The 25,893-nt window shown below is 39.0% G+C and overlaps 1 protein-coding gene across 6 annotated transcripts in view; it reads right to left on the reverse strand.

The window, feature by feature from the left end:
- The window catches only part of LOC101606968 (WD repeat containing planar cell polarity effector), a 262,683-nt gene that overhangs the window by 47,395 nt on the left and 189,395 nt on the right, over positions 1-25,893 (reverse strand). For all 6 annotated transcript variants that reach the window (XM_045137784.1, XM_045137783.1, XM_045137782.1 and 3 more), the window contains one exon: positions 14,584-14,686. In XM_045137784.1, the coding sequence (XP_044993719.1) occupies positions 14,584-14,686 (103 nt within the window). Of the gene's footprint in view, positions 1-14,583; positions 14,687-25,893 lie in introns of those variants that run through there.

Here is a 25,893-nt window from a genome sequence, read left to right on the forward strand (position 1 = left end):
AAAAAGATTCTATACACAAAAGGTAACAAGGGTGAAGACACAGCCCACAGAATGGGAGGAAAATCAGCAATTAAGACATCTGACTGGGAATTAATATCTAGAATTTATAGGTAAAAACTTAAATATTGGGCTGGAGAGATGGCTTAGTGGTTAAAGCACTTGCCTGCAAAGCCAAAGGACCCAGGTTTGATTCCACAGGGTGCACATAAGCCAGATGCACAAAGGAGTGCATGTGTCTGGAGTTCGTTTGCATCAGGTAAAGGCCCTAGTGTGCCTATTCTCTCTCTCTCAAATAATAAAAATAGAAAATATTAAAACTTAAACACCAAAAAAGTCCAAATTATCTAATTAAAGGGAAAAAATGGATTAAACAGACAGTTAACAAAATCCAGTAAATATATCAAAAAAATGTTCAATATCCTTACTTATTAGGGAAAAGCAAATCAAAAGAAAAAAAAAATCACATGAAGATTCCATCAAAGTGGCTATCATTAACAAAATAACCAGCAACAATTGCTGGTCCTTGGGAAGGAAGAAACTCTTACACAATCTCGGTGTGAATGTAAATTAGTTCAGCTGCTATGGAAATCCACATGGAGGTGCCTCAAAAAACTAGACAAGTAACATGGCGCAGCTATAAAACTCCTGGGCACATACTTGAAGTATGACTCACCATACTAGACTTATAATAGCACTATGTACATAGGCAATTAGGGAATCAGCCTACATATTCATCAACAGATGAATGGATAAAGAAGTTGTGGTATTTGTAAACAATGAAGATTCCTTTTCTTTCTTTCTCTTTTCTTTTCTCCCTGAGGTAGGGCATCTTTCAGTAGCCCAGGTTGTTTTAGAATTAGTCTCAGGCTGGCTTTGAACTCACCGTGATCCTCATTCCTTAGCCTCCCAAGAGTTGAAGTTGAAGATGTACACTACCATGCCTGGCTTGGTGGAGTTTTATTCAACCAATAAAAAAAAAAAAATTATACCATTTACAAGAAATTGTTACATGAAATAAGCCATACCCAGAAAGATAAATATCACGCTTATTCTCATATATAGAATCTATATATTTTTAAATATTTTATTTATTTGAAAGTGGGGGATGGGCACACCAGGGCCTCCAGCCACTGCACGTAAACTTCAGATGCATGTCCCACCTTGTGCATCTGACTTTATATGGGTACTGGGGAATCAAGCTTGGGTCCTTTGGCTTTACCAGCAAGCTCCTTAACCTAAGCCATCTCTTCAGCCCAAGAATCTTATCTATCTTTTTTTTTTTTTTTTTTTTTTTGTATTTAGAAGTAAGGTTTCCCTCTAGCCCAGGCTGACCTGGAATCCACAATGTAGTCTCAGGGTGGCCTTGAACTCATAGTGATCCTCCTACCTCTGCCTCCCAAGTACTGGGATTAAAGGTGTGCACCACCACGCCCAGCTGGACCTTTTTTTTTTTTTGATATAAAACAAACGAGTTTTTATTGGAATTTTGTCAGTATAGATCTATTTGTGGAATAAAATCTATTTCCTTTTTTTTTTTTTTGTTTTTGTTTTTGTTTTTCGAGGTAGGATCTCACTCTAGCTGAGGCTGACCTGGAATTAATTATGTAGTCTCAGGGTGGCCTCGAACTCATGGCACTCCTCCTACCTCTGTCTCCCGAGTGCTGGGATTAAAGGCATGTGCCACCACGCCCGGCTCCATAAAATATATTTGTATATAATTCTGTTCCTGTAACTTAATATATAGTGTTATAAATTCATGTGTTATTTTCACATTTTTCACGCTTTTGCCCTCTATTTTCACTTAGGCTTCAAAGTCATTGTGTCCTAACTACCAAATACAAAACTGCTGCCATCACAAAGCACAAGCTCGTAAGCCTCTCTCATAATGACTGTCACATACATTAGACCCACTTTAGTGAGTGCAGTGAGTGACTGCTTGGTTAGTTTCTAGAATTTATTCTTGTGTATTTTTCAGGTGCTGCTGTATCTTACGCACACAGTACTCTTGCTGCATGTGGGCCAGTACACCTCTTTGTATATGCACAGCTGCTCATGTATGAGTGGGTGGGCATGCCAGAGGGAGAAGGTGGGTATCTTCCTTAATTGCTCTTCCCTTTTTATTCGAGATCGTGTCTCCTGCTAAACGTTGGGCTCATGGATTTGGATTTGGCTAAACTACCTAGCCAATGAGCCCCAGGGGTTCCCCATCTTTGTTTCCCCTCCCCAGAACAACCTGGATTACAATGATGCTTGGGGAATTCCAGGGACCTGGACTTTGGCCCTCATGAATTTACAGCAAGCCCTTTACCCGCTGAGCGATGATCCCAGCCTGTCAACAGCATTGAAAATGTAGATTCTGTTCGTTTTCTACTAAAACACAACAGCTGCATATTGTAATATAATTATTGCCCTGCCCACTGCTCCCTTGAGTATAGTCAATACAGATTACCCAAAAGAAACAAAAACAGCCGGGCGTGGTGGCGCCTTTAATCCCAGCACTCGGGAGGCAGAGGTAGGAGGATCGCCATGAGTTCAAGGCCACCCTGAGACTACAGAGTTAATTCCAGGTCAGCCTGGACCAGAGTGAGACCCTACCTCGAAAAACCAAAAAAAAAAAAAAAGAAACAAAAACAGTGTCAGAACTTGCAGATAACATATCACGTCACCTGAAGATAATTATAATCTTGCACAAGATGTCATTGACCTAGACAGTGAAAATTAGTGAATCGTATACTTTATGATGGCTTAAAATAAATCTTATGTTGTATAGATTTTACAAAAAGGCCATTGACAATATTTAAACAGGTTGAGTATCTCTAAAACCTAAGTTCTAACTTGATGCCATCAGTAAAAGATGCCTAACCTAACCTCACATGACTGGTCACAGAAACCATAGGTACTTTATAAACATTGTCTAATGTGCACTTTATTGTGCAAGCTGTAATATCAGGGGGACTCCTTTATCAGGACTCTTAGGGAGGAGAATAATGAATTCCAGGTCAGCCTGTGTAATACAATGAGACCCAAATCTCCAAAAAAATGTACAGATTATTCTATTATATGTATGAGGTTTATATGAAACATAAATGAATATTTTTGTTAAGAATTGGGCCCTATCCCCAAAATATCTCATGTATATGTAAATACTCTAAACTCCAAAAATATCCAAACTCTAAAACACTTCTACATTCCAAGTATTTTGGATAAAATAGACTGAAGTATTTTTTAAATCACTTGAAAGATAAGAAGCCAAGATGGTTGAATAGAGTTGCCTTGTGCATGACTCCAACAGAGAAATGTGGGAATGAAGGAAAAATTATGTTTCTAGGAGTCTGATTGAGAGAGAGAGAGTTCTGTCAATCTGCAAGAAAGCAGTACAGGTGTACAGAGAAAAGAACAAAGCCAGTTATAAATTCAACCCTGGTTCTCTGGACGAAGTTTGGGTGAGGTCGAGGGAGAAGTCCATCTTGTTCTTTAAGAAAAGGTAAGGAGGCTATACCAGCAAACCCCATCATAGCAAGATACTGGCATTCCAAATTGCAAAGCTCCTGACCTCACAGACCTTTAAATCCAGTTTGTGGAGTGGGGTATGGTTTCTGTGCTCTAATGACAGAACTCACATCGACCCTGCACCAGCTGCTGCCAGATACCATCATGTGTTAGGAGCCAGCATCTGTTCCTGTGGTACCACACAGGGTAGACCACAGCCCGCTCATTGTTCTGAAGTTTTAGAACCACTGTGCGGGAGCGCCACAAGCCCAATCCCCACCCACACTTGCCGGGTTCCTGTTAAGCTTCCTTTCCTAGTTCACAGGCTAATGACTGCTAGGGCATAGTTCTAGGGTCACATATGGCTCTGTTTCTCAAACAGAGCCAGGGAAGGGCAAGACAAGTCTCTCAGTCTTAGAACACAGTTACCAGTGTTTCAGAACCTTTACATCCGTATTCTTCCATTGTGTTGTAGGGAAAGTTTCCTACTATGATCTTGAAACTGACTTTTAGTATTTAAAAAAAAAAAAAAATCAAAACACTGGCATCACCAATAGCTGTACTTTGGGACCAGTTGCAGGTCTGTGTTCTGCAGCTCCAAGGCTGTGGTTACCAACACTGGAAGCCTCAATATTACTCAAGCTCAGTATGTGGGACCTAGGAAAGTTTTTCTCACAGTTCAAGCCCTTGATGTCACAGCTGGTCATGCTCAAAACCTGACATGACCCAAATTTGTCATTTGGGACCTAGAGAAGGTGCCTATCTAGGAATGACACTACCATTATCACAAGCCCTAGCATTGTCCATAGTAATCCTAGAGAAATTTAGAGAAGTCAGTATAATACCAGATGTACCAATATCAAGGAAAGAAAGTGAAGTCAGGCATGGTGGTATGTAGCTTTAATCCCAGCACTCAGGAGGCAGAGGTAGGAGGATCACCATGAATTCAAGGCCACTCTGAGACTACATAGTGAATTCCAGTGAGACCCTACCTTGAAGAAGAAGGAAAAAAAGGGGAACACAAGATAAAGAAATAGAAATATGGCATTTCTAAGAAACTCAATTTTCCAGAAATAGATCCAACTTTCCATGATAAGAACTCAAGAAGGAAAAGGGAAATAGTGACAAGCATTGAAAATCAATTTCATGGATATTTCTTAAATCTTCAAGGTGATATAGACATTCACACACAGGTAGTTGCAAAGACCCGAACTCAGATTCAAATAAAAAGAACCTCCACTGAGGCACGCTACAGTCAAAAATCTCAAAAGTACACAATAGCTAGTCTGGGTATGTAACTCCATAATAGTGTTTAACATGCACAAAGCCTTGGTTTTTGCACCCAGCTCTGGAAAAAAAAAAAAAAAAGACAAAGAGGAAATTCTAAAAGCAACAAAATAAAAGTTTTGAGTTACATTAATAAGGGAGTACATGGTAGACTTCAAGTAAAAATTTCAGCAGAAACCTTATAAGCCAGAAGACAAATGGGTGCAATGGCAAAAAAAAACAAAAAAACAAAAAAACAAAAAAACCTGCCCATCATGTACACCCAGAAAAAACATTGTTTAGAAGTAGGAGTGAAGTTTTCCCCAGACATGCAAAAGACTAAGTCATCACAAACAGGACTACAAGAAATTCAAGAAATAAATAAAAGGATAATAACAATATTAAAGAAAAAACACAAATGTATGAAATTCACTAGGTGAACAGACATATTAAAGATAAAGAAACATTTCAGCACTGAAGAAAACTAGCAAATTACAGACAGGTAGAAAAGAACATAAAAAACAAGGAGAAAGCAATTAGCAAAACTACAGAGTGATATTTATAGTTATCAACAATAAGCCTGAATGTAAATGGGTTAACTCAAAAGACATTGGCTGTCCTAATAGATTTTTAAAAAACAACCCAGCTACATGCTACCCACAAGAAACTCACTGCACTGACAAAGAAAGAAACTTACTCAGCAGTTACAGTTCTTGCCTGCAAAGCCTGAGAACTCAGGTTCGATTCCCCAGAATTCATGTAAGCCAGATGCACATAGTAGTGCATGTGTCTGGAATTCATTTGCAGTGGCTAGAGGCCCTGGCACACCCACTCACTTTCTGTTTCTCCTTGCTTCTTACATTTGAAAATATCAGAACGCATGATATGTAAATCCCTGCGAGCCCAGTTTAAAACAACCAACCAGCCAACCTCCCTGGAAAACCTAGAACAAATAGAAAATTTCACATGAGATTACAGGAGTTATTAATTCTCTCATCTAAAAAAAAAAAAATACAGGAAGATTTCCTCAGTGGTTCTGACAGCAGTGTAGGCCAAACCCATTAGAGCAGTAAGCTACACAGGTACAAAGATGTCCAACTCAGTGGTTTCCTAGGAAGTGGGTCAGGTTAGGAGCTGGTTCTCAGCTCAAGGAATGCAGCTGAATGCACAGCAAGAAGGTTGGCTGTTACTAGTAGAACAGTCTACAAAAACACCTGATAGCACTCCAGGCAGGGTACACATGCTGTAGATCTTATGGTGCCTGCACTGATGGCCATGTGGATCCACCTAGTACCCAGAGGATTTTCCTTTTTTGCCTTCCCATCACGCACTGCTGTCTTGATGTGCACATTCTACTGTGGCTACAGGGATGACCTTCTTATTGACCAAAAGGTTTTTGGACAGTCATGGGAGATGGCAGTGTTTGAATGCATATCTTTAAAGATAGATGAGAATGATCACTGTAATGAAAGACATTTGTTTTATTCAGGTAAAGCCATTAACAAATACAGATTTTGTCTGAGATCCCCCTCCATTCCAGAGTGAAAGGGGACCTGAATGATTTTTTGTTTTGCACTTAACAAGGCCATGCGGATGAGTTTCCTGGACCTGTTGGGACTATGCTAAGTCAAAGAAGAGTTCATAAAAGTCTTCAGTACATATTTATAAGATCCCTAGTCATCTCTTTGCGATTTTTTTTTTTTTTTTTGATTTCTGCTACTGGGACCAAAGGTTATATTATAGCTATTATAATGGTGATTCCCATGGGGAGATTTATAGAGCCACTGACCATCTAGATAAAATAGTAAGTGTATTATATAATATTTATATACTATGGCTTTTAATAATTATCTAAATACCATAGCACTATGTGTGGAAGGCATCCCACAGGGGAGTCTGTCACGCAGCCCCAGAAGAAGATACTGAATGTGAGTTTTTCCTTTTGAATGATTCCCAGTCAAGAGAGTATAGGACGGTCAAGACATCTCAGTGGGGTTATGCAGCGGGAGCACGTACGTCCCTCTGAAGCTCCGAGTCCCGAGAGAGAGGCCACCTGCACACGTGCGTTCTCTCCGCTGGGTCCCAGGCTGCCTTCGCCAGGATGCCGATTGTGGTTTTGGCCCAGGGTGATGGGAGCGGAGGGAGGATCTGAAACCTGAGACCAGAGAAACTTCCTTCTTTTCTAGTAGGTGTAGTCCTCCTTAATTTCAATTTGTTAAAAAAATACCTTACAGTTTTGGGAAGTGCAAAGAGGGCTATCAGTAATATTTTGAGTAAGAAAGATGACAATGTAAAGGTACAGTTTTGGCAGATAGTTCTTTGAGAGTAACCTGTAAAGCATTCCTCATATCCTAAACTTATACCCTATGCAGACTTCTGTACACATATTCTGCTTTTAGAATAGTTTTCAAATTGTGTACAGGAAAAAGAATGGAAGCTTTCAAATAAAAATTGTATTTATAAATGAGTTTTCGCTTGAAAGAATAAATCTCATACATTTTAGCCATAAAATAACATCCTATTTGTACCCTGTTGCAGTAACTTGCATGTAACTGAGATGTTTATAGTAAGTGAAATAAAAGACCCCAAAAGACAAATGCCACATATTCTGACTCATTGGTGGGAACTAAAACATTGATGTTATCAAGGAAAAGTCTAGAGTAGTGGTTTCTAACTAGTGGGAAAGCCAGCGGAGAGGAAGGATAAAGAAGTCAAACAAGAGGCACCTAAGCACAGAAAGGGGAAATTAGTGATGGCTTTCTGGAACATGAGACTTAAAAGAGTCTATCATAATGACTAGAGAAGTACCAAATTCCCAAATAGATAAAATTATTGCTGTTTGAAGAGATGTGTTTATAACTTTCATTTAATGACATGTATATACATGTATCAAATTGTATACTCCATAAAGATACATAACTATTATTCCTCAATAAAATTAAGAAAGAGGAAGACAAATAATTAAAGATAAAAGGAAATAATTTGTAAATTCAAGTAGGATAAAGGAATTACCAGCGTATCAGTACTACATCTAAGAATAGAAGTTGGAAAAAGATAAGTTATTTTTAAATTCTCAGTTACAAATCATGTGTGTATTATTATATGTGACTGTGTTCATATATTCACACCCTAGGAATAAAGGATGAATGATACAGTTAACTAGAGCAACCAGCCTCAGTGTCGTCTTGGGTTAGACTAAGTCTAGTTTGGGATCCGATTAAGATGGTCATCTCGTAGTCTTGAATTAGACTAAGCTGTGATGTTTACCTGTGGTTGGCAGAGTGAAGGCAAACCCTCTCAGGAGGATATAACACCATTAAAGCCTTCTTGTTTATTTACTTTTCATATTTTATTTTCATTTACTTATTTGAGAGAAAGAGAAAGGCAGATAGAGAAAGAGAATAGGTACGCCAGGGCCTCCAGCCACTACAGAAGAACTCCAGACACGTGTGCTACCTGGTGCATCTGCCTTACGTGGGTCCTGGGGAGTCGAACTGGGTCTTTTGTCTCTACAAGCAAGCGCCTTAACCACTCAGCCACCTCTCCAGCCCCACTGGAAGTATAATCAAGCCTCCTGGAGCAGAGTCAGCCAGCGTCTTCCAGTCTTTCTCTTGAGCCATCCCTCATTTATCACCCAGCAGTACTGTTTTGTCTGCTTCATGCTTTTTTCCCATCTTTTTCTTATGAAAGAGAGAGAAAGAATTGACACACCAGGGCCTCCAGCCACTGGAATCAAACTCCAGACGTGTGCAACCCTGTGCACTTGCATCACCTTGGGCATCTGGCTTATATGGGATCTGAAAAGTCAAACATGGGTCCTTAGGCTTCTCAGCTAAGTGCCTTAACCACCAAGCCATCTCTCCAGCCCTTATTCTCCTTTTTATTCTTTCATTACCAATATGTTTTGTCAATACCAATATCCAAAATTAATTTTATTTCTATGCATAAAAGATAAATATAGATATGTATAGAAAACAAATTATAAAATATACCATTTGTATGAGCACATATGCCTTCAAACCTATAAGCAAATATAAGAAAAATATTTAAAGCCTGTATATAATTATGAAACACTATCAAGAAAATCAAAAATTTAAATAAGGAAGTAGATAGAGCAAGTGCAACATTCATTGTTATAAAGATGATTCTCAACAAATCATTTACAAATTCAGTACAAATTCAAAGCCCTACCAATATTTTTTTCAGTCTCAAAATTTTTAAAAATGATTCTCAAGGTCTGGGGAGAAGCTTCAGAAGTTGGGAGTGTTTGCTGTGTTAGCATGAGGGTCTGAGACCACTCAGTTCTGTTCCCAGCACCCACATAAACAGCTGGGAGTGGTCGCACCTGCCTGTGAGCTCAGTCCTATAGAGGGTGGAGACCAGAAGCAAAGACGGTGAAAAGGTAGCTCTAGGTTAAACGAGTCACTGCGTCTCAAGGAAGCAGGCAGAGGAGCAAAAAGAGGACACTGGATGTGCTCCTCTGGACTCCACACGCATGCACACAGGGCATGTGTGACCACGAGCACATGCTCATACAACATCACATCACACACCACACCATAATACCCTACACATACATGCCAACATGTTTTTCGAGACTTTTTAGGTTCACGTAAAATTAAGCAGAAGAAACGGATTACCCACATGTCCTCTGCTCTTACTCAGGTAGCTTCACGCCTTAACGTCATCACCCACTAAAGTGATGCATTTGTTACAAGTGATGAACAGTCTGTAACTTCACTTCAGTGTCGCCTAGAGCCGTGGTCACAGCAGGGCTCCCCCTGGGAGCGGTCCGTTCTGCGGTTTTTGAGAAATGCACAATGACAGGTTCAAGCCTTGGCATTATACAAAAGAGCTTCTCTGACCTAAGAATTTTTTATTTAAATATCTTTTGTTCATTATTTATTTATTTGAGAGCGACAGACACAGAGAGAAAGACAGATAAAGGGAGAGAGAGAGAGAATGGGTGAGCCAGGGCTTCCAGCCACTGCAAATGAACTCCAGACCCGTGTGACCCCTTGTGCATCTGGCTAATGTGGGTCCTGGGGAACCGAGCCTCGAACCAGGGTCCTTAGGCTTCACAGGCAAGCGCTTAACCGCTAAGCCATCTCTCCAGCCCTGACCTAAGAGTCTTGTGCTTTACCTATTCACTCCCCTTTCTTCCCTAGTCCCTGGCAGCCACAGAACTCTACTGTGTGGAGTTTTGCCTTAGTAAGAGGAACAGTTACTAAAAAAGCAAGTTCTTTGCATGGTTTTGAAAAATGTCAAGGACTATGCTAATGATATGTTACTGGTAACAAAAGAGGTAAATAATGATTCAGATTTTGTTAAATTTTATGAATAGGCAAAAAATGAACACACTAATTTTAGCAATTATCTGCAGCTAATAATAATAGAACTTCACCTTTTTACTGTATTCTTTGTATTGCAGTCTCTGAAATTCTCCATTAAGCACGAATGAATTTTTATACTAGAGCTTTTAAATTATCTTTTAAAGATGATGACAACTTATAAAGCTCTATAGCTTTTTATAGCATAGTATCTGAAAGATCATATATGATAAATATATTTGGAAATATAATGTATTTGGAAGAATTTTACAACACGCAAATGTGTAGACGGTCACATCAAGTGCAGCTGGGATGTCTGTTAGATGCTTATCTCCGACATAAGGATTATATAAAGAGTTGTTTTCCATTTTCCTTTTCTTTTTCTATCCTTTCAATCTCACTGTATCAGATGAATTGCTAGTTGGCCCTACTGGTATCTTTTGTTTTTATGGTCACCAGTGTTTTGCTGGGTGCATAATCACACTATCAAAGACATTCCCTAGACCCTCTTAGTTAATACAGCCTTCTGACTAGGTTGTGCTAAATGGGACACAGCAGAGAACCTCGGTAGGTTAGACTTGGCAAGAAAGTAATTTTAGCCCTCCGTTCTGTTCTTTTCTGTGGACTCGGATACACATCTTCAGTGATGCACACTAAGGTCCTGGGACATAGCTCAAGACTGCCAAGAAGGAATGAAATCCTTTCCTTGGTAAGTCATTGTGTTTGTGGTCTCCTGTTTGGTGGAACCCTAGAATTACTCGATAAGAAATACCCTATTGGTATTAGAACACTGGTAGTGTACCACAGTGACGCTCATGTGAGATGACACGAAGCAGATCATGAAAGTGCAAATACACAGCTTTTGCATCATACTACAGAATGATATCAGTCTTAACTTTTTTTGGCTTATATTATAAATGATTTAATTATAAAGATACAATCTTAAGGAAAATCTTTTAATTTTTTGTTTTAATTTACCAGCACAGAGAGACAGAAAGGAGAGAGAGGGGGAGGTAGGGTGATAAAAGCCACGGCAGGACCTTTACTCACTGCAAGTGAACTCCAAACACATGCGGCATTTTGTTCACCTGGCTTTACATGGGTGCTGGGGACTCAAACTCAGGTTGTTAGGGTTTGCCAGCAAGTGCCTTAACTGCTGAGCCATCTCTCAAACCATTAAGGAAAATTGTATAGGATACTGATTCCAACTACTTTCCTGACAAAAATGTCATTAAATGCCATGTTTAAAAAGAATGTAAGAGCAAGGCGTGGTGCCACACGCCTTCCATCCCAGCACCGGGAGGCAGAGGTAGGAGGATCGCCAAGAGTTCGAGGTCATCCTGAGACAACATAATGAATTCCAGGTCAGCCTAGACCAGAATGAGACCCTACCTCAAAAACCAAAATAAATAAAAGAATATGAATGAGCTGGACTTGGTGGCACATGCCTTTAATCCCAGTACTCAGGAAGCAGAAGTAGGAAGATCACCATGAGTTCAAGGCCAGCCTGAGAGACTATACAGTGAATTCCAGGACATCCTGGGCTAGGAGTGAGACCTACCTCAAAACAAAAAAAAAGAAAGAAAACTTAAATAGGTAAGAATCAATTTATAGTTAACAAGAATCAACATTTTTGTATTATATTTCATGCATGTTACATCTTATCACTCAAAAATGTTTATGACTGAAAATGCATCCTTTAATTTTGGAAAGCACTGTTAATATCTAGCATCACTGAGCTTCATTCTTTGACAGACACTATATATAGCATGAATTAACCTCATAACAACTCATAACCTAGGTACCAATAATATCATGTAACAATAAGGAAAGTTAGGCACAGAAAAGGCAAATTGCTTGCAAATGACAGTAATAAGTCTGAGGCCAAAGTTAATATTCACAATGTTATCATGGTACAGAATTTTACATCCTTCCTACAAAGCCATTTTTATAAAGTTTAAATAAAGTTTAAGGAGATATTGTTTAGTGGTTAGGGTGCTTGCCTGCAAAGCCAAAGGACCTAGGTTCAATTCCCCAGGGCCCACGTGAGCCAGATGTGCAAGGTGGCACATCTGAAGGCCCTGGCATGCCCATTCCCCCCCCCCCAAAGAAATAAAATAATTTTAAAGAATTTAAAAACTTTAAATAAAAATTATCAAATTGTAAAGATTATCAGCTTTATCTTTCAGTTTTTGCTTTTGTGTTATTAGCAATTGTATCCAATGCTTTTGTTTTTCAGGTTCTCCTATGTAGGTGGACCAACTTAAGTAGTCTTTTTAAAAATATTTTTATTCTGGGCTAGAGTGAGACCCTACCTCGAAAAACCAAAAAAAATATATATATATATTTTTATTGGGCTGGAGAGATGGCTCTTCCTCTCTGCCTCTTTCTTTCTCTCAAATAAATAGAGGTGTTTTTTTTTTTTTAAGTTTTTAAAGTTTTGTTGTTATTTGAGAGATAGAGAGGCAGATAGAGAGAATAGGCATGCCACGGTCTCCAGCCACTGCAAACGAACTCCAGACACATGTGCCACCTTGTGCATCTGGCTTACGTGGGTCCTGGAGAATTGAACCTGGGTCCTTTGGCTTTGTAGGCAAGCACCTTAACTGTTACGCCATCTCTCCAGCCCAAGACTCTTAGTACTTTGGCTTCTTTCTTAATTGGAAAACCAAAAATTTAGTTATTTTTTGCCTTGGGAAAAGTTTGAGAAAACAATGAATTAAACTGAAGGAATTTAAGAGAAATTAGCTTTCTCCAGCCTGATATAGGTTGTAATGAAGAGTTAGGAAGAGATCAGGATTAGGAGCCTATAGATTCCTTTAAAAAAATCCATTTGGAGCCGGGCATGGTGGCCTATGTCTTTAATCCAAGCACTATGTGTATGTGGGGGGGGGGGCACAGAGGTAAGACGATGGAGGATCACTATGAGTGAGACCAGCCTGGGACTACAGAGTGAGGGCCAGGTCAGCCTGAGCTAGAGTGAGACCCAACTTCAACCCCACCCCAAAAAAATCCAGTTGGAATTGTGACCGAGTCACCCAGTTTTCTAGAACAAAAGCATCATCTAAGAGATTACCTCTTGCTAGTTACTAGTGTTACTGAACATTATGCTTATTAGGTAATAATTATTTAGAAGAGAAAAGAAGCCACCAGACTTCAAAGAAAGTGTTTGCTAGAAATAAGGCTGGGCTCAAAGGAGGAACACCATGTTTGCTTGAGGGATTATCAGCTGGCCATAGTAACACTATCACAGAATACAGCAAACAACAAAATGTGTTTTGGTAAACAGGCAGATTTCTTCCTTTTTCTGAAATTTCATGTTAATTACCGCACATTTTCTTCTATCTTGAGTATATTTAAATAGGTACTTAAAATGAAAAGATAACCTACATTATATCTTATACTCTAGTAGAAAAAGCAGCTGGGTACGGATTAACTTCTTGCTATGTTTTCTTAAGTGGCTAAAGAGAAAGGAGTCATAAGGTATCATCATTCCTGATGGCATGGTTCATCACTTAGGTAAAAGTAACTTCTCACAAATATAGATCATAATTCACTGAGTTTTGGTGAGGACCGAATTCATTTAGCTATTACTTAGAATGTCTGTCACATGGGAAGAGTTCCATTAACATTAGTTGTTATTAATATTTCACAAGGAGGCAGGATCATAGTCCCAGGAAAGAAAAAAGTTCTAGTGACAGACCAACTGAACTCATTCTTCCCTGATACTAGTCTATGAGCGGATACGTGAAAGTGGTCTGTCACTTTTTGGGTTGATGTACAACTCTCTCGGGTAAAAAGGAGGAGAATCAAGTCCTGGTTTGCAGATTGAGGACTACCTTGGTTATATGGCTTGGTGTACCTTACAGTACCACCTGCAAGTCTATTATAAACCTCATTTTCATTTGTCTGTGGATTGTCCATGACACAAGTTTCTAGAAGATTCCCATTTGGGAAGGGCCTGAAAATAGTTTAATAGCTGTTTTTACTGATAGGTCATCTTAGGCTTTGTTTTATGATTGTTATAGACAAAGTCATCAATTATGAGCTGCTCTTAGACAACACTACCATAGGTTCCAGTTTTCAAAGAAAACCAAATCACATCACAAACCCAAAATCCTGCATGAAACACTCTGAGTCAGAAGAGAATTCAAGATATGACATGTCTGTGTATAAAAAGTGGGTACAGAAGTTTCTGGGTTGGTCGTTACAACACTGGTAACAAAAATACTCAGCCCACATCTCATGCAAAGTCTTTTTTTAAACTTCCTGCTAAACAGTGATTGTAACTATCATCGATTATCAACTTTATATACAATTCCAACTTTTTCAGCAATACCAAAGAATTTCTTAAGGCGTAAAATTCTTGTTTTTAAAGACACTGCTTTTACCAAGACAGTAACTCAAATTAGTCAACCATGCCCTAAAAAAGTTAATAGCAATGATATTAAATATTGATTAAGACAAAAAGCACTTTAAAAAACGGATTAATTCTTACCAACTCCAGAAGATATTGATTCTGCATCAATGTCACAAGCTCTTTTCCTTGCAACTTCCGCTAATGCCAGTTCACCTTTATCCAGAGCGAGGTAATGAATATCCTTAGTAAACAAAGGAAAAGAAAAGGTTGATCAAAAAGTAATCTTGGTCAAGTTAAAAAGGAGAGGTTGAAAGGAAGAAATAGATTACAAAATATATACGGTCAATGAATATTCTTTATTGTTTTTTAAATTTCTCAGCATTCTTTTCTAGTACAAGTTAGTTTTTCTTAATTAGACACCACACAAGTAGCTGAATAATCTCATGCTCTAAAGGGAAGATACATATTTTTAACAAGCTGACATACTTAGGAATATGTTATGAAATAAAAACCTTAATTGCTTGTTTTCATTTATTTTGGGGGAATGGGAGATTTCAAGTCTGAGGGAGTTGCTTTATCACACCCACTGTTTCTTTTTGTGCACACATGTGTATGTGCATATGTGCACATAAATGGTCATATTTGTGAAGCCACATGTGTGTGCAGGTGTGTATACCTGAGTATGTACCTACAACCTGCATGTGGAATCCAGAGAGCTACCTCAGGTATTGTACTCCGGGTACATGGTCCATCTCTCTTTGAGACAAGGCCTCTTATGAGCTACAACTCACTCATTAAGCCCGACTGTCTTGCAAGTGAGCCCCAAGAATTTGCTGCTCATGGCATGAATGGCACTGGCCTTCCAGGCATATGATAGACATACTGGGGACTGAATTCGGGACTTGACGCTTGCGTGGGCAACACTTCATCTACTGAGCTATCATCCTAGCGCTATCCCCACTTTTAAATTTTATTTTTATTTTTTAATTATTACTATTATTTTGGTTTCTCAAGGTAGGGTCTTGCTGTAGCCCAAGCTGACCTGGAATTCACTATATAGTCTCAGGGTGGCCTTGAACTCGTAGTGATCCTCCTACCTCTGCCTCCCAAGTGCTGGCATTAAAGACATGCACCACCATGACTGGCCCCTCTTTTTAAAGAATATATTTTAAAAAAATTTTTATTTATTTGAGAGCGACAGACACAGAGAGAAAGACAGATAGAGGGAGAGAGAGAGAATGGGTGCGCCAGGGCTTCCAGCCTCTGCAAACGAACTCCAGACGCGTGCGCCCCCTTGTGCATCTGGCTAACGTGGGACCTGGGGAACCGAGCCTCGAACGGGGTCCTTAGGCTTCACAGGCAAGCGCTTAACTGCTAAGCCATCTCTCCAGCCCTGGCCCCCCTTTTTGTAAAAAATGAAAACAATGAGGCAGTCATCACTATGTAGTCCAGGTTGGTTTCATACTTCTGAGATAGCAAATGATTAGTGCCTACAAGTACTGGTCATTGTTCTTGAGTATACAGTGTCAGTCTCAAGAAACTTTGAACTGAGTGAAAAGAGACTAGGAGAAAATGATAGTTGATGATTTAAAAGATAGGATAGATTTTATAGCAGGCATTTGCACAGAGTAGAACTAAGGATGAGGAACTGATTCTAGATTTGAGTTTGGACCAGAGCTAACCTGTGATTGCCTAGCTGCAACATAAGAGTGGCCTTTACATTTTCAGATGGTTGAAGAACTATGCTCAGTCATGATGGTGAACTTTGAAAGGCTTTAGTATTAGCTTTTGCTGTGGACTTGAAAATGTTTCAAGCTAAAATTACAAGGCAAAACTGCTTATATGAAACATAATGTGATAAATCATTTTGATGAGAACTAACATTGAATTGCAAGTAATGTCAGGCCTATACTGTCAAAAGCTTTTTTCCCCCAAGTAATATCTACATTCCTATAAAAATTCTCAGAAATATATTATAATTTCAAACTACATCGATGTTTTTTCAGGCCTCTATGCAAGTGAAGAGAAAATTTCCATATCCGAAAATCCACTTAGTGTGTAATTGAGGAACTTCAATTGAAAATGATTTGCAATGTAATGACATGCTAAAAGGTATTCTAGCCTTTTGGCTAATAGAATTCTGAAAATGCCTTCCGATCTGTGAATATGCTCAATCAAAATCCTATCTCCTGGCCAAGATGACAACTTAGAAGCCTCACCTATGAAACCTGGGAAACAAAAGAAGCAAGATAGTAATACACAGCATGCTTTCTTTTTTGCAAGGGACAAAATCTGTGAATGAGTTCATTCAGCAAGGTGAGCGTTCTGCCGAGAAGCAACATAGAACTGCTGTTCATCAGTGTGGATGAGCATGGACCAGTACCCCCATCCACCAGTGATGCTGTGGGAAGGCTGGAAACTGAGGGGTGGGGGGGAGTGCTTCTCTGCATGTAAAGCGGCCTTGCAAGATCAGAACCCAAGAGAAGACAGGGACCAGCTGAATTCCATGCAGCACCACTAGGCAATGTCACGTACTCTCTTCCAGCATCAGGAACACCTGGGATCGCAGAGGGCCAGGGGTCTCATCTGCACCTTCTCCCTACGCCTAGCCCAGATGAGCAAGGAAGGCGACAGTATCCTGGGGGAGGGGGTGCACTCTTCACTACCTATCCTAGGAAGACCAGAAAAACACCCAGAGTTAGATGGCCTAGTCGCCACTGGGGCAAAACAACCAGAATCCCATTCATGGTCTAATTGGAAGTGCAGATCACACTTCCCGTAAGAGGGCAGGGAGGTCGATAAGGCAGCGTACCCCAGGGAGGAAAGGAATTCAAACCCATCCTGCCAGTGAAGAACTATTGACCACTACAATACCTTACCTTGTTTGGAATTTAATATACCTTTAGTATGCTTTGTCTTTTAAATCATAAGTCAGCTAGGATTTATGTTTGCCATTTATGATATTTTTATCATTTTATTTTCTAAAGTTTCTGGTTTTATTTTTTAGGAATTTGTTTTGAGAAAGACTGAGGATGGGCACATCCAGGGCCTCCAGCCGCTGCAACCCTCCTTGTGGCACATGTGCCTCATGCCGCACACATGTGCACGGTGTGTCTGGATTACATGTGACCTGGAGGTTTGGACATGTGTCCTTGGGCTTTGCAGGCAAGTGCCCATCTCTCCAGCCCCATTTTTGACATATTTTTTAGATCTCTGCTCATACATAGGTATTTGATGATGGTTTGTGTTGGATATTTATCAGTGAGATTTTAGGATTCTTATATATACTTTCTCCACCCACTCTACTATTGTGATCACTCTACTACCATTCACATGCACAATGGAGATGCTCTTGTGCTCATTCTAAATGCTTCTCCAAGTTCTCTCCTCTTTGCAACATATTACTACAACCTCCCACAGATATGCTCAAAAAGTGGAGGTCCCAACAGCTTCAAGCACCCATCCTCTCCTAGACACTATTGCTACCTTCAATTTTTTTTCCAAAGTTAACACTAGTCCCAATCACAATCCACCCTACTTTTCTCTCATTTATAAGTAAACAAAAATCATATTATACTCAAATATTACCTGTGCCTTTATCTACAAGTTAGTGAAATCAAAGGAACCATTGTTAATTTGCTACTAAAATAACTGCACAGTTGAAAGTATCACTACCTTTGGTCACCCCTGCTATTGGTATGCTGCTCTGGGAGTAATATAGAGTCCTCACTTGGTAACATAAGCTCCTAGACTCACAAGATAGCTTTTGAATTACATGCTTAAGACTATATCTGGTATAATAAAAAGGTAATCCAAGTAATGAAATAACGCAAGATGTGAAAATGCAAATACAATAACATAACAAACACAAGAAGCAAGACAATGCAACTTCTCCAATTATGAGTTCTGCAATAATGGTCAAGAGTTAGAAAGAATTAGACGAAAGGCCAGAGAATTCAAAAGAATGATTGTGAATATGTTCAAAGACATCAAAGAAGACCAATTCCTGAAGGAAATCCAAGAGAGCACAAGGATTTGGCTGGATGAAATAAGGTAGTCAATATCTGATAGAACTAAAGAGATGGGAGTAACTGAAGAGAAAATGATATAAAACGCTGGAAATGAAACCCACAATAAATCCAGCAAGATAAAAAAGTCATGAAGGAAGCCTCACCAATAGATGGACCAAGGAAGACAGAATATCTGAGCTTGAAGACAGGTGGAGGAATTAGAGCATTCCAACATAAATTAATAAGGTACAAGCCAGAGTTTCAAGACATTTGGGATACCAGGAAGAGGTCAAGTCTAAGAAATATGGACATAGGAGGAGAATAATTTCAGTCTTAAGGCATAGGAAGTATTTTCAACAAAATCAGAGAAGAAAAATTTCCCAAAATCATGGAAAGTGCAAATATAGGAAATATTTAGAACACCAAAAGAATCCACAGACCAAAAAATAGAGTAAATGAGTATTCAGACCAAAAGAATTATGTTAAAGAAGAAAAAAACAAAACAAAACACCAAGTCAGGCATAAAGGCAGGCACTTGAAAACAAGGAGAAAAGAAATCACTCAGCAAAACCTGAAAAGCAGGAAAGTTTGGAATGTTGGATGTCACATTCAGAAAAACAATAGCTGCCAACCCAGACCACTACACTCAGCAAAGACATCTGTCATGATTGATGGAGTAAGAAGAGTTTTTCATGATAAAAATAGGCTAAATGACTTCCTAACCATGCAGTCAACTCTATGGAAAATACTTGAAGGAATTCTGGTTGAAGAGAAGGAAAAACACATATATAAGGCTACAGGAAAAAAAAATGCTTGAGTAGTTAATTAAAAAGAATAGAAAAATATTAAGCACTGAAACAATTAGTAAGAATACACATTTCAATACTAATTCTGATATAAATGCATAAGCACAATGGATTTTTTTTTAAAGGCAGGATCCTTCTGTTGGTACCTACAAGAAACACACCTCTCCATAAAAGACAGACACTACCTACCTTAGGGTGAAAAGATGAAAAATAGCATTTCAAGCACACAAGGCTAGGAAAAAAGTCAGTGATATTGTTGTCGTATCTGAGAAGATAGACGTCAAATCAACATTACTCATAAGAAATAAAGAAAATAGCGCTGGAGAGATGGCTTAGTGGTTAAGGCACTTGCTTGCGAAGCCTAAGGACCCAAGTTCCATTCCCCAGAATCCACGTAAGCCAGATGCACATGGTGGCACATGCATCTGGAGTTTGCTTGCACTAGCCAGAGGCCTTGGTGTTCTCCCTAAATATCTGCCTCTCTCTCATATAATAACAATTTTTTTTTTTTAAAGCAGGAACCAGGTGTGGTGGCATATGCCTTTCATCATAGCATTTGCAAGGTTGAGGTAGGAGGATCTCTGTGAGTTTGAGGCCACCCTGAGAGTACATAGTGAATTCCAGGTCAGTTGGGGCTACAGCAAGACCCTATCTCAAAAATAAAAAAAAAATTAAAAAAGAAATGAAGATAATACTGACGAAGGGCGCAGTCCAACAAGAGTGAATTACTATTCTAAAGGGATGTGCACCCAACACAGGTGTACTCAGTTAAACAAATGGTAGATATATTGTAACAGATTAACCCCAGCACAACAGTAGTGGATGACTTTACGACCCTATTCACATCAATTGAAAGGTCTCCTGAGCCAAAAAATGAAAAAAAGTGACATCTTAACAGTGAGATGTGATTTTTGCAAACCTTAAGTTTCAATACTTGGGAGACTGAGACAGGAGGATTTCTGTGTGTTCCAGGCTAGTTAGGGCTACATAATAAGTTTTAGGTCGTCCTCAGTTAAAGTGAGACCTTGCCTCAAAAAAAAAAAAAAAAAAAAAAAAAAAAAAAAAAAAAAGGACACATCATGAATCATGGTCAGTTTATTTCAGGAGAGGCCCCACTACTAGTACCAATTTTTGGTATTAGTTGCTTTTCTCATTGCTGTGAGAAAATATCTTTCAAAAGAAAATCAAGAAACAGAGTTTATTATGGTTCTCCTACTGAGGTTACAAGTACGTCTTGCTGAGAAGTCATGTCAGCCCCATGTGAGGTGACTGATCATACTGAGGGCACAGTACGCCCTGGTGGGAAGTCATGTCAGCACCGTGCGAGGTGACTGATCATATTGAGGGCACAGTGTGAAGTGGCTAATGATATTGCTGTGCCCACAGTCCAGACACAGACAAAGATGGATGCTGGTGCCCAGTTCTCTTTTTCCTTGTTCAGTCCAGGATCTGAGCCTATCGAATGATCCTGCCCACATTCTATTGTGTTATCTCAATTAACTCAAACTAGAAAACTTACAGACATGCCTTGAGCCTTATTTTACTAGTGATTCTAGACTGTGTCAAGTTGGTAATCAATATTAATCATCACAATCTCTGTTTTGGTCATTTTTGATAAGTTTGTGAAACTGATTCATTTTTGCAAAGAACCAAGCCTTCATTTTATTGATTCTATGTGTTATTTGTTTAGGTCCCATTTCATTAATTTCTGATCTGATGTTTATTACACCTTTCTGGTTTCAGGCTTGGCTTGGTCATGTTTCATGAGAACTTGCGGTACACATTTATTTGAGATCTGTACTTCAATGTAAGTGGTCTAACTATACATATTCCTCATAGAATGGGTTTGTTTTCTCTTAAACTATTTGATAAGTTTTGATTTCATTTCAATTGGTACTAAGTCTTTTAAAATTTCCTTCTTGATTTCTTCAATTAATTATTGGTAATCAAGTGTATACTGTCACTCTCTAGCTATTTGTATAGGTTCTTTAGCTATTGTCTTGTAGTTTTATTCCACTATGATCTGATAAAATACAAGAGGTTATTTTGGGGCTGGAAAGATGGCTTAGCAGTTAAGATGCTTACCTGCAAAGCCTAAAGACACAGGTCCAGTTCTCAAGTACCTGCAAGAGCCTGACGTACAAGTGTCCAGTGTGTCTACCATGCGTCTAGTTCGTTTGCAGCAGCTGTCCTAGTGTGTCCATTCTCTCTCTCTGCTTCTCTCAAATAAATATTTTAAAAGATTATTTTTATTTTTTAATTTTTGGTAAGACTTGCTTTCTGACAGAATGGTGTATTTTAGAGAAGGTTCCCTAGGTTGCTGTGCAGTGTACTCTGTATCTGTTGCATAGAATATTGTGTAGAGGAAGACTTCCGGGTAAGATGGTGGATTGGAGCCACGCCAAGCCAGCCGAGGGAGGGATTTAAGCAAAAATCCCAGCAAAATACATTCTTTTTCTGAAAAGTAAAGGAGTATAGGTCATTCTTAGACACGGTGGAGAAGCTGGGGAGATCAAGATCCACCAGAAAGGAGGAAAATGGCCAGAGTCCCACCTGAGGGGCTCACAGCCCAGGACCTGTGCTCCACACCTGCCCAGTGCCACCCCACGAGGCGTGCAGAGACCAAGCAATAGATTTTTCAAGTCCATCAGCCTTCTTGCAAAGTGAAGAAATCTGAAGGGAAGACAGCTGAGGTCAACTAAAGAGCTACTGAAAGTGCGAGCAACTCCGGAAGTCTGAGCTCTCCCATCCCCCCCCACCAGAACCAGGAACCTCCAGCACTCAGCCCCCAGTGGCAGCTCAGCCTGCAGAGCCCATCAGAGGTGCAGCTGCACAGCACGACACTGAGGGATCGAGGCGGGCACTCAGCATTGGTGAGATGGAAGCCACCCCAAAATGTAACTAGGCTGACTGACCAAAAGGAAAAAAAAAAAAAAAAAAAAAAGGTACACAGGCGTGCACTGCAAGAGCTAATCTCTTTCCTGGTCAGGGCAGGTTATGAGGCAGATGTTCTGGGTTGGCTTTACCATTTTCAAATAACCTGTATTTGGGGGTGGAATATTGTTTCCTTTGATTCTTTTGTATATATAGGGCCTTTGTTTTTTGCTTCTGTCAATTGGGGGCAGAGCCTGATCCAGATCCAGGTTGACCTGGGACCCAATTCAGAACAAAAATCTCTCTCTCCCAGCTGACAGGATTAAGGGTTTAGAACAACACACACCATTAGTGATTTTGGCTTTATATGACTATCTGTTTTAATCCCCACCACTGCATACTTTCTGCTGGTTTTTATTGATTGTGTATGTTACTCAGTTGCAGTTTAGAATCTGCCAATAAATTATTCCACCCAGTACACTAGATTACTTGCTTAGCAAGCAAACTCAACTCCTAAGATTACTTCTGTGGCTTGATTAGGGGACAAAAGCTACACCTGGCACCTTGAACTCATATCCTGAGGGTGTATACAGATGGATTACCACATCTGGGAACACTACAGATAAGTAGAAAACCCAAGCATCAAATCAATTCAGGATGCAAAAGTCACTACAATATTATACAAGAAACTAAAAGAATCAAGACAATACAGTCCCACCAAAAACTATGAAGTCATCAGAAATGATCGCTAATGAGACTGTTTTAGATGAAATACCTGACAAAGATTAAGAAAATGATGGTATTCATGCTCAAAGAAATCAGAGAAGAAATGAAGGGAATCAAAGAAGAAAACAAAGGAATTAAGCAAGAAAACAAACTTCTGAAAGAGAACACAAGAAACCAGCTTAATGAAATATAGAGGTCATTACAAGAAATGAGTAAGGAAATAGAAATACTGAAGAAAAACCAGGCTGAAATCCTGGCTCTGAAGAATACAACCTATGTGGAAAGTCTCACCAGTGGAATGGATGCAGAAGAGAAGAGCTTATCTAAACTAGAAGACCAGGTGGCAGATCTAATATAGTGCAACAAAGAGAAAGACAAGTGAATAGCAAGGTATGAATGGGAATTTCAAGATATGTTTGATCTTTTCATAGTTATCTGGATAAGAATTCAGGGTGTAACAGAAAGAGAAGAATTTCCATCCAGAGGCTTAGTAGGTGTTTTTAACAAAATCATAGAAGAAAAATTTCCCCCAAATTGGAAAGGAAATGGCAGTGCGGATACAAGAAGCTTTTAGAACACCAAACAGACAAAACCTGGAAAGAACCTCTCCTCTCCATGTTTTAATTAAAACTACTAAACACACAAACCAAAGAAAATATATTGAAAGCAGTTAGAAGAAGCAAGTAACCTACAAAGGCAAGCCCATCAGAATAACTGCAGACTACTCAACACAAACTTTAAAAGCCAGAAGGGCTTGGAATGATGTATTCCAAGTTCTGAAAGATTACAACTGTCAACCAAGGTTACTTTATCCTGCAAAGCTATCAATCCAAATTGATGGAGAAATAAGGACATTCCACAACAAAAACAGGCTAAAGGAATTTCTGACAACTAAAACAGCTCTACAGAAAATACTTGAAGGAATTATTAATGCTGAAGAGAAAGCAAAATATACAAAGGAGGAAATAGGAAAAAATAAACCACACTCAAATAGCAGTTAAAACAAATGAGTAAAAGGAAAACAGGAAACATTACAAAATAAGAATGGTGAGAATGAATGCATACTTTTCAATAATGACTCTTAATATCAGTGGCCTCAGTGCACCATCCAGAAGACAGGCTTGCAGACTGGATTAAAAGGCAGGATCTGCCATTTGTTGTCTCCAGTAAACTCATCTCTCAATAAAACATAGATACCGCCTTAGGGTGAAAGGATGAAAAACAGTATTTCAAGCAAATGGGCCTAGAAAACAAGCAGGGGTTGCTATCCTAATATCTGACAGGATAGACTTCAAACCAACATTAGTGAAGATAAAGAAGGTCGTTTTATGCTGATTAAAGGAACACTCCAGCAGGAGGACATTACAATCCTAAACATATATGCGCCTAACATGGGGGGCTCCCAATTTCAAACACTATTAGACTTATGGTCGCAGAAAATATCAAACACAATTGTAGTGTGAGACTTTACCCCACTCTCATCAATTGACAGGTCATCCTGGCAAAAAATAAACAGAGAGACATCTGAATTAAATGATGTCATGGAACAAATGGTTCTAACAGATATCTATAAAACATCCCATCCAAATGCTACAGAATATACATTTTTCTCAGCAACACATGATACATTCTCTAAAATAGACCATATATTAGGACACAAAGCAAATCTCCACAAATATAGGAAAATTGAAATAATCCCTTGTACTCTATCTGACCACAATGGGATTAAGCTGCAAATCAGCAACAAGAAAAGCTACAAAGCATACAGAAATTCATGGAGACTAAGCAGCACACTATTGAATGATTAGTGGGTCATTGAAGAAATCAAAAAGGAAATCAGTACATTCATAGAATCAAATGATGATGACAACACAACATACCAAAACCTTTGTGACACAATGAAGGCAGTCCTAAGAGGTAAATTTATAGCTCTAAGTGCCTATATTAAGAAATTAGGCAAGCCGGGCATGGTGGCGCACGCCTTTAATCCCAGCACTCGGGAGGCAGAAGTTGGAGGATCACCATGAGTTCCAGGCCACCCTGAGACTACACAGTGAATTCCAGGTCAGCCTGGACCAGAGTGAGACCCTACAAAAAAAAAAAAAAGAAGTTAGAGTGTTCACAAATAAACAATTTAGTGATCTACCTTAAGGCCTTGGAAAAAGAAGAACAAGGCAAACCAAAAAGCAGTAGATGAGAAGAAATCATAAAGATTAAGGCAGAAATTAATGAAATAGAAACAACAACAACAACAAAAAAATCCAAAGAATCAACAAAAGAGTTGGTTCTTTGAAAGGATTAACAAGATTGATAAACCTTTAGCAAATCTGACCAGAAGAAAGCGAGAAGAGATACAAATTAATAAAATTAGAGACGAAAAAGTCACCATTATAACAGATACCAAAGAAATTCAGGCAATTATAAGGACATGCTTTAAGAATACATATGCCTCTAAGTTTGCAAATGGATGATTTCCTTGATTCATATGACTTACCAAAATTAAACCAAGATGAGATAAACCATTTAAATAGACCTATAACAAGTACAGAGATCCAAGCAGTTATTAAAAAATCTCCTAACTAAAAAAAAATCCCAGGCCTAGGTGGATTCACTGGTGAGTTTTGCCAGACCTTCATGGAAGAACTAACATCAATGCATCTCAAACTTTTCCATAAAATAGAAAAGAAAGGAATTCTACCAAGCTCCTTCTATGAAGCCAGCATCACCCTCATACCAAAAACCAGGCAAAGGCAGAACAAAAAAAAAAAGAAGAAGAAGAAAGAAAGGAAGAAAGAAAGAAAGAAAGAGAAAGAAAGAAAATAAATTATAGTGGATTCTTACAACTCCTGGCCCATCAGGTATTCTTATATTGAATTCCAGTTACAAATTTCAAAAACATATACACACATTTCTAGAGTTTCAGTTCAGGAAGGAAGATATTTAAGGTGTACTCGATTTGCTATCTTAAGAAAAGGTGCATTTATTAATTCTTCTGAGACTTCTGATCAGAACAATTTAAATTTGAACGTCTA

The sequence above is a fragment of the Jaculus jaculus genome, chromosome 18, assembly GCF_020740685.1.
Source record: "Jaculus jaculus isolate mJacJac1 chromosome 18, mJacJac1.mat.Y.cur, whole genome shotgun sequence".
Taxonomy (NCBI): Eukaryota; Metazoa; Chordata; class Mammalia; order Rodentia; family Dipodidae; genus Jaculus; species Jaculus jaculus.